The 14,938-nt window shown below is 49.0% G+C and overlaps 1 protein-coding gene across 4 annotated transcripts in view; it reads right to left on the bottom strand.

The window, feature by feature from the left end:
- DNAJC19 (DnaJ heat shock protein family (Hsp40) member C19) overlaps window positions 1-14,938 on the bottom strand; it is a 164,279-nt gene that overhangs the window by 60,378 nt on the left and 88,963 nt on the right. For all 4 annotated transcript variants that reach the window (XM_069647701.1, XM_069647700.1, XM_069647699.1 and 1 more), the window contains one exon: window positions 14,820-14,899. In XM_069647701.1, coding sequence (XP_069503802.1) covers window positions 14,820-14,899 — 80 coding nt within the window. The remainder of the gene's footprint in view (window positions 1-14,819; window positions 14,900-14,938) is intronic.

Here is a 14,938-nt window from a genome sequence, read left to right as displayed (position 1 = left end):
GAGGATAATCATTTGCAGAAGAGTATTAAAGAGCACCAATCTGGTTTTCCCTGAAAAGTGGTTGAAAGATTTGAAGCTACAATTTGCTGAATGCTGTGAAGCTGTTGTAACCTTGTCAGCTAACATCGACCACAAAAGCACTTATTGTGAAACACGGTTCAGGCAGGGGAGTATACCCGGTTGGCCAACCTTTGGCGATTGTAGGCCTGGCATGGAAGCAGGCCATGTGGAAGTTAATTAAAGGAGTGCTACAAGGTGGTCCTGACAGAGACATTTTAGGTTGTTAGAGGTACTAGAGGAAGAGCCGTGCAAGGCTGTTGTCGAGAAATTGTATTTCTTTGAGTTATCAGAGTGGCAAATCATCATGGCCAAGACACACATTGCTGCTACTGAGGAACTGAGAACCTGTTCAACGAAGAGCCTTAGTGCTGGAACTCTGATAAGTTGAATCGAAATGTATTGGAACTTAGTACAAATTGTGATTTCCTGGTGTTCTTTCCTTGAACTGTGAAGCAGAATCACATTTGAACCTGGGGAAGGGGAGTCCGCCCAGGTTATGAAGAAAGACTGACGGTTACATTGTTTTGAACTGCGATGTATTTCCTTGTTTATTTGTTAAAGTGTGAGGGACAGATATCTTTTGTTAGAGCATTTCCTTTAGTTTATTTTAGGCAGGCAAATCCTTGTCAGACTAGGGATAGTGAGGCGTTCATACAACCTTATATTATAATAAAATGGCATTTGTTGAGAAAACTTGACAACGTGGTCCGCCACACATTTATGACCCCACACACCGTCGAATCGGGACAGTGGGAACTGGTTCCTTCAGGCAAGGTGAAAGGGCTGCAGCGTTTCCTGCCTTCTCAGACACTCTGGAGACTCGCCAGTGAATACAAAGGATTCCTGCTGAAGACAAAACTTCAACCAAGGTAGTTCCCGTCTAGAATGGCAGAAGACCATCTCAGAAACAACAAGCAGGGGGGCGCTGTTGAGCAGCCAGCAAGATGGCCGCTTAGCTTTGAAGCTCTGTGGCCCGTTAGCTCCAAATCCGCCTCAATCAGCGGTTCCACAAACGTATTGCTACTGAGACCCTGAGCACTCTGCTGCCCGCCGCCTCCACATCATCCTGCCCTGTTTTGGGGTGAAATCGGTGCTTGGGGACTGTTATACCGCCGGCTGAGGCCTCCGGGCCGCGCTAATCCTCTGCTGCTCATCCCCCCCATCGCCCTCCGAGGGATCACTTTACGGCGGCGGCCTGGCTTCTCCATCTGCCGGCGTGGCGTGCGGCTGCCTGAGGCACGGTGGTTCCCCCCTCGCCGCCCCTCCGCCCTGAACTTCTCCGCTGTGTGCAGCCGAGAGGCGCTGCTTTTGGCACCCCCGCTTTCCCTGCGGGGGTGCGCCTCGGATCCTGGCCCGTCAGCGCGCCTTCTCCCGCCAGCCCGCTCCTGATCGTGGGTGGCGGTGACGGCGCGGGCCCCCGAACAGGCTATATTCGAAGCGAATTCGCCGGGGCTGCTGGAGTGGCCCCCCGCACAGACAACATCCTGTCATCCCCGCCGAGTTTGCTGGGACTAGTGGCCGTGCCAGAGCCTCCTCGCCATCTTGCTCCTGCAATTGACTGGGCCCCCGCTCCTGGATCCACAGCTACAGGTGGGAGGCCTGCCACCACCCGGATGGTCATCTGCACTTCGCCCCGCAGTGTCCCGAGGTGAGGAGGTTGGGGGAGCGGTTCACAGCGCACTGAGCGCGTCTGTGTCTCCCTGATCCTGCGCCTGTCCCGTTCCACGCACACCAGTTTCCCCTGCAACCACTCACCGGATGTTGCCGCCACCCTCGGTGCTCCATCAATCTCCTCTTCTCCTGTCTGCGAACATACTTGCTGAGCCCTGGGTGCACCAGGCGCCTGTGACCACGCTGCCCTCCATTATTGGCTCCCTCTGTCTGGGCTTCCTGGCGCAGAGGTGGGCACCGCAGGATACAGATCCTCCCAGGCCGCACTGCCGCTGGAACACCTCGCTTCCCTCACAGAGTGGGCCCACCGCCCTAAAGCACGCCTGGTGCTCCTAGCTCCTGCCTCCTATGCAGTTGCCGACTCATCGCTGATTAAGGGCCCAGTCCCTCTACAAACCCCCTGGGCCCTGTTGCTGTCCTTCTACAACACACTCTCTGCCTACTCAAGCGCTTTCAAAGATGTCTGGCAAAGCACGTGGGGCCAACAGGGCTGGGGCAATGGATAAGTTCGCCAAATCGCTCGCCAAGCAAGACTAGGCTGGGGCTGCTCTTCTTCAAGACGACCCGGATGCATCCTCCTGCTCCCCTCAGCCGGACCTCACGACACTCATGGAGTCTATGGCCAAAAACTTTGCGTCATTTCATGAAAAATTAGATGATATTAACGCCAATGTAGCCTCACTACGTACGAAATTGGATCAGCATGGCACTAGGCTGGTGGAAGCCGAGACCAGAATCGGGGCCACTGAGGACGAGGTACACATTCTCCAAGACACGGTCTCTGACTTGGTGTGAGATATGAAACAGGTCAAGGCGAAGTGCGACGATTTAGAATCTAGATCCCGCAGGAATAACATCCGTATTGTGGGGGTTCCCGAGACAGCCCTTAAAGGCAAAATGGAACTTGCAGTCGAGGCCCTTCTGAGAGACCTCCTGGGCGATCCCCAACTCTCTCCCTTCTTTACTATTGAGCGCGCCCATATCTCACTGGCCCCGCGCCCCAAGCCGGGCGACTTCCCCAGACCAATTATTGCCAAGGTTCTCAGCTTCAGAGATAGAGACCATATTCTGTGGCCTGCCCGAGAAAAAGGGGAACTGAGACTTGAATCCCAGGTTATTCGCATCTTTCCCGACTTCTCGGTCAGCGTTCAAATGGAGCGCAGACAATTTAATGGTGTGAAGAAAATGCTCAGAGAGAGGAAAGTTGAATATGCCATGTTCCCTGCAAGGCTGAAGCTCACCCACCGTAATAAACTGTACTTTTTCACGGTCCCTGAGGAGGCTGTGAAATTTATTGACGCCCACATACCCGTCCCTGGCCCGGATGGTGACCCTGTGGATGAGGGTTGAGCCAGCCTGCCATGTACCCGTTACTCGAATCATTGTGGTACTATTACCACGCCCGACATTTGCATTCTCTTGCAATCTCATGTGTTCTCTCCTCTGCATATTCACCTACTGCCGTAACGCATTGTGAAGTCTTATGAAACACAACATGGGCCACAGCTGCACGGGTTACGGCATATTGTACCTTCAATGTGATCCTCTACTCCTACAACCCTTACTTGCCGTACCCAGCCATGCTGTCTCCCCTAAGACTTAACTTAGTCACCGCTGTACTTTATTTGGTGTACTACACCGTTCAATTCCTTTATCAGGCTCACGGCAGCAGTTTCCCCCGCTGCAGTTGCAATGCCAAGTTTGGCTTGTTTTGTTCATTGGCTGCTCTCCTGTTTGGTGTGGGGGCTGGTCCGGCCCCGTTGGGTCGGGCACAATAGCCATGGAACCTTGGGTGGGTTTTCAGGCACTGCTGTGTTGGGGGAGGCAGTGAGGGAGGGGGAAGGTGTTGTTGGGGGATGTTTTAATTACAAAAATGGTGAGACAATGGTAACTGTTGGTGTGACACCTCTGGCCACGGTACTGGTGGCCGGCACTGGTTCAACAAGATATGACACACATTACTCGGATCCCCCCCTAAACTGTTACTGAATGGCCATTAGGCTAATGTCTTGGAACATCAGAGGGCTCAGCAACTACACAAAGGCACGCAGGGTCACGGCATACGCCCAGAGGCACGGGGTCAAAATACTTCTCTTACAAGAAACTCATGCTCTCGCACAATTGTCATCCTCTTTAGCCCCAGCATGGGGTCCCAATAAATACTACACTGTGTTCTCCTCACAATCCAGAGGGGTCCTCACCCTGATTCACAAATCCCTGGAGTTCTCCCTTCGCACCAGCCATATAGATGCCCAGGGCAGATATGTGATCCTCCACTGTTTCCTTGCTAACACAGAATGCCTTCTGGTCAACACATATGCCCCATGCATTGATGTACCCGATTTGTTTGACCACATCTTCGACATCCTCCTGGGCTATATTGGGGTTCCCATCATCTGGGGGGGACATGAATCTCATTCTGGTCTCCGACCTGGACAGATCCGGTGTTGCACCCAGAATATTGTCCAGAGCCGCTCGCCGTCTCCATGAACACATGCTCACTGCCGGTCTGGTGGATGCCTGGAGAGTACTCCACCCAATGTTGAAAGAGTTTACATTTTATTCCTCTGTACATGACAGTCATTCCAGGATTGATCTTTTCCTTCTCTCCGCCGGGCTCATGGGCAAAACACTTATCACACAGATTCTGCCCCGCACACTCTCCGATCACGTTGGACATTACTTTGCACCCGCCCCCCCCCCCAGCACTCTCACTGGCGGTTTAAGTCTGACGCACTGCACGATATAGTCTTTAAAGCTGACATCCTCGCAGACATCACCTCGTTTTTTGATAGTAACAAACGCCATGACACAACGGATGGGGTGAGATGGGAGGCCTTTAAGGTTTTCATCAGGGGCATGTGTATCTCCAGGGAGGCTGGGGTCCTGAAGGACATTAGAAACTCTCTGCGCCGCTCTGAGTCCAGACTTGGGGAGCTAGAGCGCGAATATGCGACCACCCCCTCTCCGCCCAAACTGGCACAGATCAGAGCTGAGCTGGACCGGTTCGAAACCTTCGCCCACAACGAGATAAAATACCTTGCCCGCCCCAGTGCGGCCCGTAAATATGGCGATGGTGAGAGGCCGGACCTTACCTTAGCTCGCCCGCGCCGAGGGAGGTAGAGCTCGGATCGATAATATCATTGACAATGACGGAGTGCGACATTGGTCGGACCTGCCCATCCTTGAGACCTTTGCAGACTACTACGCAACCCTCTATGCCCAGCAACCAGAGCACAACCCGCAGGATCTGGATGACCTCCTAGACCAGATTCCAATGTCCCTTATATCTCTGCCCACCAAAGAACAATTAAACGCCCCCTTCACCCTTGACGAGATCACCGCTGCCATCTCTGTTCTCCCTAAGGGCAAAGCCCCCGGACCCGATGGCCTGACCGCTGAGTTCTATCAGGAGCACGTCGCCCTCCTTGCTCCACGCCTTCACGAGGTCTGGGAGGAGTCGTTGCGTCTCTCTGCCCTCCCCCGGTCCTTGCACGAGGCCGTTATTACTTTACTCCCCAAGCCGGGTAAGCCCCTGGATGAATGCGGCTCTTATAGACCTCTATCCCTTATCAATACCGACACCAAGATCTTCGCCAAAATCATAGCAAATAGATTCCTCCCCATCATGAAATATCTGATTCACCCAGACCAGAGCGGCTTCGTCCCTGGCCGTTCCACGGCCTTAAACATTCGGAGATTATTTAACGTCATCTCTAGAATTGACCCCCAAACCGACGCTGTGGCCGTTACGCTGGACGCCCAAAAAGCGTTCGACATGGTCTCGTGGCAATACCTGTGGGCGGTTCTGGAGAAGATGGGGATAGGTCCATACATGGTATCTTGCATCAGACTATTATACACTAACCCTGTAGCCAGAGTCCTGGTTAATTCTCACCGGTCGGCTCCCTTCTCCCTGCACAGGGGGACATGACAGGGGTGCCCGTTTTCTCCCTTGCTATTCGCGTTGGCCATCAAGCCCATGGCTGACAGTGTACGAAACAACCACGTGCGCAAAGGGATTCGCCTGCGTGATACTCCCGAGATTATATCACTGTACGCCGACGATGTGCTTTTATATATTAGGGACCCCTCAGCCCACCTCGACCCGATGATGCGGGAAATTATCAAAATTGGCACATTCTCGGGCTTCACCATAAATTACTCTAAATCAGAAATCTTCCCCCTTACTCCCACAACCGCCCAACCTACTTCCGAATTCCCTCTCAAGTGGGCACCCGAGGGCATCAAATACTTAGGTGTCCATGTATCTCTCTCTAAATCCTCCTTACTGTCCGATAACTATGGGGCGGCCGCACAATATGCTAACACCAAGATGGAGAGATGGCGAAACCTCCCCCTTTCATTATCAGGGAGACTGTCCCTAATAAAAATGGTAATTGTCCCAAAACACCTGTACATATTTGCTAATGTTCCACTCTGGCCTGGAAAACAGTACTTTGCGGACCTGAACGCGGGGTGTGCCGTTTTCTTTGGCACTCGGGGGCCGTACGCAGAAAGTGGCAGCATATGACCCTGCCTTACGAGAGAGGTGGCCTTTGTGCACCCGATCTCACCCAGTACTGGATAGCCGCCCAGGCCCAGCACGCTACATACTGGTACCATCATCAGGACCCCCCCCCCACATGTTAAACTTGAAATCCTGGCGACCGAAGAGGTAAATGTCATGTCCTTGATCCTTTTTCACTCGTATCGATCGCAGGCCCCTGCTGATCCAGTGGCCTCCACCATACGGGCATGGCGGCAGATTCTCTCGCCTGGTTCTGGCTCCCCTCCATATTACAAATGGCTTCCCCTCTGGGCTTTCCCTGGCCTCACCCCCACACAGGATAAACTCCTCATGCGTCACTGGTCCGACCTGGGGTATAGATCATTCTCCGACCTGTTCCCTGATGGGAAATAATTCACCCCAGACACTTGGAGGCCAGGGCACTCCAGCTCCTCACTGGAACTGCTGCAATACTTCCGACTTAGGGCGGCAGTCCAGGACATGTGGCCGTCATATCCGGATGAACCCCGAGTCCCCCGAGGTCTGCTATATTGCCAATTCCGCTGGTGGTAGAGGTCTTGTATCCTCCTTGTATAAAATGTTGATGGCGCGTGCGGTCGAACCCCCCCACACGGCTCCGGACGCCTGGAGCCGTGACCTGGCATTAGACATCACGGATGATATGTGGACCAAAATGTGCATGCATACTCGCAAGGTTTCTCTTAACTCCAGAGTCAGGTGTATTCAATACAAGATGCTCAATCGCCTGTACTACACCCCCTACGCGATTGGGAAATTTGCCGGAGATCAGTCCCACCTCTGTCAGAGATGTAAATCTAACAAAGCGGACCACGCACACATGTTCTGGTCCTGCGGGCGCTGGCCCCGTTCTGGAGGGCGGTGCTGGATACCCTCTCCGAAATAGTTGGGTTCTGTGTGGATCCTGAACCTTTGGCTCTTCTGTATGGGCTCTGGGAGGGGGCTGATGCGAAGCGGGTGGCTACATTTTTGAATGTGGCGGCGATTGTGGCTAAGAAATGCATCCTGCAATGTTGGAAGCGCAGATCCCCCCCCCCCCTTCCCTAGAAATGTGGCTAAAGGCCGTCACCTGGACGCAATCCTGTGAAGGGGATTACATTAACATGTTGCCTAGTAATGCTCGCCCCCAAAACATATGGACAGAGTTTTGCAGCTACTTGAACTGCAAGGTGGAGCTGGAGCTACTGTCATCCCCCCCTTCTCCTGATCAGGGGATGGATCACTCCTCACGATAAATGCTTCTATTGTAATCAACTGTTGTCAAGATTGCATATGACCCTCTGTATAACTCTTGCTGTATCATTCATGCTTCAACATGTAGTGCGTTTCGTTGTTGTAACCTGTACTCTACCAACTGCTACTTCTTGCCAATAAAGAAAAGTTTAAAAAAAAGAAACAACAAGCAAATGAGAAATGGTGAACAAAGAAGGATCCCATCACTCTAGCAGAATGGTGACCCTCCTATGCAGTTCCACAGCTGATGCGACACCCTGCGAGTAATAATGACTAAAAGTCATAAAAAAGTGGTTTCACTGCCACCAGTCATTCAAGTTAACTTGCAATTGTAACACATGATACCAGGTAAGTGAAAAAGTGGCTACAGTATCTCCCCAGCACCCCACTCCACTGGGGTGTGCCGGCTTAGTATATCAAAATGTAAAGGCGATGCAAATGCCACTTTATCTCTTGGGAACAGTAGTTCACTCAAGAGGTAATAAGATAAATTACAAAGGGAAGCCCAAAGGGGAAACCCAGCCTAAACCCAAATGCTGTAGGGAACGATAAGTAAAAGCACACACCACAGAGATATAAAAAGGCCACCAATAAAATGAGTAAAAGACTACGTGAGAGGGGTAAAAGATTGCCACTCACTTAGGGACAAGGACAAATAATTACCCAGTCCAAGCAAAAGGTTCTGGAGTTGACACAGGTGAGGAAGTTTCATCATAAATATGAACATCTTACCCAACAGCCATCTAGAGATCCTAGAATATAAGTAGGTTACCAATTGATGTCGCAAAGTTTATTAAGAAGGTCAGATGGGTCTCATTTATAAAAGATGTCAAGCTCTGGAAAAAGAGCTTAAAGAAAGACTTTTCATTGTGGAAACGATGGGTCTCCTTGGTGGTCTTGAAGTATCTTTGTGAATCTTTGGTAACGGGTATAGAATAGATGTAACCGGATGTTCTACTTTTAATAAAACAATTTCATCCATGTCTAGCAATTCTTTATCAAGCCACCCTTTCAATAAGGAATGATATTCATCTCCTACAATGCAAATTCATAGAAGTTAGGATATTGTAATTGCCTGTTGGCTTCTGCTAAATAGAGTTGTTCGTCCCACATAACCACACCACTTCCTTGATCAACTGGACAAGTCACTATATTATTGTCATCCTGAAGAGCCTGAATGGCTTCTCTTTGACCAAAGGAGAGGTTTAAGTGTTTATATCTGGCTTGTATGGGAAGTTTACATATTTTAGTATAATTTCCTCAAACACTTCAATAGGGCCATTAACAATGTTAGGGCAACACATTAATTTGCATTTCAAACGACTTGTGCTTTAATCTGTGTGCATGCCAAATGTAAAGTGTGTCATTGTCTAAAATACTATGCATGTCATGATTAGCTAAATTATCTTCCAAGTCAGCTAAATAAGTTAAACTAGCAATATCTTTCCCCGACAGGGGATGAATCTCCCTATTATCAGAGTTCATAGTAGAAGAGACAAATAGTATTTGATTAGTTTATGTTTTGGCACACATTTAAAGACCTCAATTCTTGCACCAGTGTAGTAAAAAGCATTGGTAGGACAATAGGACAACACCAATTTGAATGGTGATTCTTCTATGGGTGTAATTATCTTAGAAGAAATGTTATCATTTTTAAATTTCCAATTCCTTGTCCTCAGTCCTCGACCTCTGGCCTCTCCCCGAACAGGTTGTTCGAAGTGTTTCTCCAGGGTCGTTTTCCCCTCGTCTTGGCATTTTATTTCTTGCTCCACTTCCACTTCCCCTTCACCTTCCCCTTCCCCTTTGTTGGTGGTCTGCCTCTTCCCTTTCTTTCAATTTTGTTGGAATTCCTATAAAACCTTTAGCCGGACAGGTCTGGTTTCCTAATCTGATGTTTCTAATTCAGAACTGCTGGCTTCTTCAGATATTGGTTCACATAGCAGAAATGGTTAGGTGCGTTTTCATTTTTTTTTTCAAACATTTTGGCAAATGTATATATTCTTCCTTGTTCATAATGAGAGGGTCACCGGAAAGGCCCTCATGTCCTCTATACACATGTCAGCCCAAAGGATAAGAAACGAGAGGTGCAACTCACCGTTTGGCCAACCACCGGGTGAACCAGTGTATCCCACGTATGGGACCAGATATTCTTAGGCAACTGTTCAAACCCTATCCAGCTGATGTCTTTGCAGACACGGGTGCCTCATCACTGGATCAGGTTGACTGATCATAACCATCCATGCTGACGTCACTAGTGACAACACAACAAAGCAACATTAGTCACGAAGTAAACTTGCATGCCTGCACACATTTATGAAGACACATGCACAGATGAACATGCTTATACCGTTCCGTAGATAGAGGACATACACATATGCATAGCGTCAAAAGCTTATCCTTTTCACTAGCCAAATGCAGAAACGTAAGACAGCAAAGCATACATTGAGCTAGCTTGCAATCGCTTCATCGTAACTAACCATAAGGAGTTACGAGGAGACATAAGGAACCTCCAATGGCTCAATCAATACGAAGCTCTAAAAAGGGAGTACTAGAACATATAGGGAAACCATAGAAGGACTGTAGTGAATTTGCATAAAGCCATAGGCCTCAAAATAGGGAAGAAGAGATGCAGCGCAAAGCACAGAGCCGGTGTTAGCAGCCAAGGACAGGGGTGGGTGGAACATTTCTGATTTCCGAGGCAGTGAGCCATCTGCGAAATACAGAACAAAATACTCAATAATTGCAGACCGAAAAGCTCAGTTTCATGGTCCTCGCCCACGTGACCGTCACGATCCATGCCCCTGACCCCCTCAGGTAGAACAGCTCCCTGGCAGCAGTGGGGCTAAAGCCCTTCACACTCGCCCCAACGGCCTTAAAACTCCATCAGAAACCTACATGGAGTCAGTCCTGGCGCCTTTGGCGCCAGGCTCATTACCAGGAATGAAGCAATACCAGTTTTGGACCTTAATCCAACATGGAGGCCTATTACACAGCTCAGTTCTTTAGAGCCAAGTCATGCGGTCTAGTGTTTTGGGTGTGGCTGGGCCTGGATCTACTTTACCTGGGCTATTTAAACCACACCCAAAAAGCAGAACACGCTTCGTGTTATTCTCCACTCCTGCAGCGCAACGCTCACCGTGTCCAGCTCCTGCTCATCTGCTTCTCCGGCGGCCCGATCCTGAAGCCCTAGATCTGGATTCCATTAATAACCTCGAAGAACAAGACAAGAACAGCATTAGCGAGCAAGAACACTTACCTGTGAAGTAACTCCACCCTGCGCTTCGCTTACCTCGCCCATCTCCGGAATTTGCCGCAACCTGCAAAGGTAAAGAAACAAGGACAGCATTAATAACAATTCTTACCTGGGCAAGCAGCGAGTCCTGGCAGCACCCTGCGCTTCTCTTACATCAGCCATCTCTGGGTTTCACCGCAACCTGCAAGGGAGAAGGAACAATGTCAGCATTAACAAAGCACTTACCTGGGCAAGCAGCGCTTCGATCGCTCATCACTCCGGAACATCACCACAACCTGTACAAAGAAGAGAAGTGAACACAGGTTAGCAATTGACACCAAGAAACAGTGCAGCGCTCCGCACATCAATAACTCACCATGGTCTTCCGCCATCGGCGCGGCAACTCAGAGATCGCAAGCATCCCTGTGAAAACAAAAAGAGACATTGTTGGGGAACAGCATAGTGGAGCAGGACTTCGAGAAGACAGAGAAAATGGAGGGAAAGAGACAGAATAAAGACGGAAAAGACATTATAACTCACTTAGAAGACAGCAAGCAGAGTCAGAGTCACAGCCGATCTGGACCCGACATAAGGGCACACGGACCAGTGAAGCAACTAGGTCCACGGAACGGCCGCACCAACCACGCGCCCCTGTACAGTGACGCAGGACAGAGAGTTCAATGCACAAAAACCTGAAGGTGAGCAATAACCCCAAGGGAGGGGATTTTGGACCAGAGGGAGGTGGGAGTCCACCCATCACAGAACCAGCATCTTAACCCTCCATTCTCCTTTTATAGGCGCTACCAAATGTCTGGCACATAACGAAGCAGAGAGAGGTCCGGGATAGCGCTTAGACCTCCATCCAGTATCGCGTGCCCCCCCTCCCCCCCAGATACCAGGTGAGCATAACAGTGACCCAGCCGAGCCGAATATTGGCCATATACTCCTGGTGGGAAGAGGAGCTGTAGTGTAGTAGACAAGACTGATACATGCGTTGTCTGCCGAAGATTGCAACAAGCAGGCACTCTCCCAGGCCGGGTGGCTAAATGAGTGGCAAAAACAGGGACATACCATTATCTTGAAAAGGTGCACTGAGCGTTGTGACAGGACAAGGTCCCAGGCCTAGGGAGACTAGCTGCAGCCAATCCAGACGACCCAACCCCGGGGTGGTGTGCAATGTTCCAGGGGCCAATGGTCATCGTGTGACCCTGAAACAAAGTAATACATCGTTTTTGGGGAAGTCTCAGATGAACCCACCAGGAAAAAATCAACGGAATAACTCATAGGGAATTATCACCCGAGCTACCCAATGGAGACAGCCCTTAGGCTTTTGGGATGGGTTGGTGTTTGAGATGTCACTAAGAAACAAAACCAAGTGACATACTCGGGAGCTGCGATTGCCGGAGATTGTGTGGTTTCCTGTATGATCCCCGTCTTTTGAAGAATAAAGCCTGTTTATTTGCCCCATGGCGGAGTTCTCCGTTATTGCCCGTGGGGGTGTGGGGGGGGGGGGGGAGGGTTCAGATGTGCCACAAACATACTGCTAACTTGTGACACTAAGTACAAACACCACCATCCTCTGTTATACTGTTACAGTAATCTATTTTGCCCCTTTTAAATAAGATTTGTTTATGAACTTGGATCTCTCCATCACAGCTCAATATTTTCCTCAAGAAGCGACATTCTCTTTTTGCATTCATCACCACCATTTGAAGAAAACTCTTCTTCCATTGTTTCAATATTTTGTATGATCTTCAGCTTATCTATATTTATCAGGCTTTCCATCATCTTGAAAGAAAAGGTGTTGTGTTCTCAGTCCATTCCTTAATCAAGGATCGATATTTAAAAAGGCACACTCTTTTCGCAAGGTCAGTACTAAAACACAGTAACACATGTAGAACACAATGGCAAGTTCCTTACGTAATAGACCATGGTGTAATAACTTTTAGAATCACTTATACAGTAACACATCTCTTAGTAAAGCCATCTGAACTAAAGATGTATACTTTCCCAACTTAAGGTAACATTTAATAACCTTCTTTAGTCTGTTTTAAAGAGGCGAAGCCTATCTTATGAGACTCTAAAAATGTTCAGAGAGGCACTAGGCCTCGAGAGGTTAGGAGTTGCGCAGGATAGGCAGGATACAGTTCTCAAGATTCCAAGGTTCAAAGGTCGCAGGATCTCGTCTAGGTTTGCAGGCAAGTCAAGTTAGCTTCTGCCAATAAAGGGGATCGGGATGTTCCCTTGTAGAGTTGCCTAGGGCAGGGTTAGAGTACAATGGGTTGTCCACCCCAATGTGTCTCATTGGGAGCTCTGGAGGCGTGCGAGATACAGCTATTTGCAGCCCCCAGGAATACAGAATCAACAAGCAAGGCTCCAGGTAAGTTTTGCTAGGAGCAGGACAGTACCTTAAAATGAAGAGGTCATTGCTGCAAGATGGTTCGAATGTTGAGGCAACAGCAGACCCAGTTAGTTTTCTCTGTCTTGGTGACAGAAGAAAGTGACTTGGTGGATCTTGCGACAGCTCTTGTGCAGAAGACGCACAGCAAAGGATCTTCTTGGTTCTGGCTTGTTGGCGCCTTGAACAGGCTCGGTTGAAGGGCAGATGTTATGCTGGCAGACTTCTTTTCTCGGTTCTTGTCTCGTATGAGGGAACTTTGGGGAGCTGGCTAGAGTCATTGCAGGTTCGAGGCAAATTTGTTCTTCGGGTGACAATGCACAGCACAGTGGCACAGGACCCTAGGGATTAGTGAATTGCAGGCAGTGGAGGTTGCAGCTATTCCAGAAATGGTGCAAAAGGCAGTTCGTCATGGGACTGGTTACACCAATCAGTCCAAGGGAGGAAGTCATCACAATCGGATCTTCCATGCCGCACAGAAGTGGAGGTCAGGACAGCAACGATTACTCAGCAGGCTCTGGCAGTTGCTATAAATTGCTGTCGTCTTCCTTTTGGCTCCTTATTAGATTTCTTATGTTCCAATGGTCGACTGAGTTTTTGCTCTTGGAACATGGAATATATGCAGGAACACTGGCAGAGTCCACCAATCATAGCCCATGCAACATTGAAAACTTGGGGTTGGCTGTCCAAGCGGGACAGCCATCCTCCCAGTTGGATCTTGTTTATCTCAGGCACTCTTCAGGACAAAGGACTGGGAAGGGGGTTCAGTTGACCCTCCCCACTTCCTGTCCTGCCAGTCACTCAAAGACCATTTGTGGACTTTCCATTGGAAGCCCAGCAAATACAAAGGAACTAGAGGAACTTCCCCCACCCAGGTAGGTAGAGGGCTACCAAAAACAAGCACAAGCCATCTTGTTCAGGGCTTTAAAAAAGATACATCCACCATTTTTGGTCAATGGTGATCCTGTGTCCCCTTCTGCAGCAATGATGACAGCCTGCGATAAATGTTCACCAAAAGTAGTGTAAAAGGTGAAATGCCAAAAGCCTGAAGAGAGGGACTTAACAAAAAGCTACTTGAGAAGTGAGAAAAGGCAGACAAGGTTTCCCCTCAGCGCTCCACCTAAGGTGGGGTGTGCTGATCCCACAAAAGTAAGTACAGGTAGGACAAAAAGTATCCCTCTGCCTTGGTAACAGGATGTTAACTAAAGGAAAATAAAGAAACATTACAGTGGAAGCTCAAGGAGCTTCCAGTTACAATGCACGGAAAGTGCAGAGTGCTACTCTAGTAAATTGTAGATGCCTTTAAAATTGGAGGAAAGCAGGATTGCATAAAGAATTACCAAAAAAACTGTAAAAAGGGTTCCCATGATCAGAGTAAAAGAAAGTGAATGTGGGAAAAGGAGCTCCCTCACTCAGGAGAATCAGACAAAAATCCATGAGTCAAGAAAAAGGAGCTGGGGACTCGCAGGTGGATAGAATTTCACTCAAGAAAAACCTACCATAAGACTGCTAGAAAGCAACCTAACACGATGCTCCAAGTAAGTTAACAGATTCTCAAATTGCAGACCAATGATGGATTCTTTACAGCCGACCATTTGTATCCCTGGATACCAAATCAAAACGAACAAAGTCAGGTGGTCTCATTATGTATAGTAACTGAATAAGAGATGCATTACCTCACTCCTAGTACTAAAGCTGCCTCCCGTTTGGTCATTTTGGGCTCAAATCCTCCTTTGTAATAAGAAGAACCGAAGGCCTAAATAAAAAGAGAAACAAAATAATTGAGTGCAACAGA

Source organism: Ambystoma mexicanum, chromosome 2q (genome assembly GCF_040938575.1).
Source record: "Ambystoma mexicanum isolate Mex_15411 chromosome 2q, UKY_AmexF1_1, whole genome shotgun sequence".
Classification (NCBI taxonomy): Eukaryota; Metazoa; Chordata; class Amphibia; order Caudata; family Ambystomatidae; genus Ambystoma; species Ambystoma mexicanum.
This window is presented reverse-complemented; position numbering and strand designations above follow the sequence as displayed.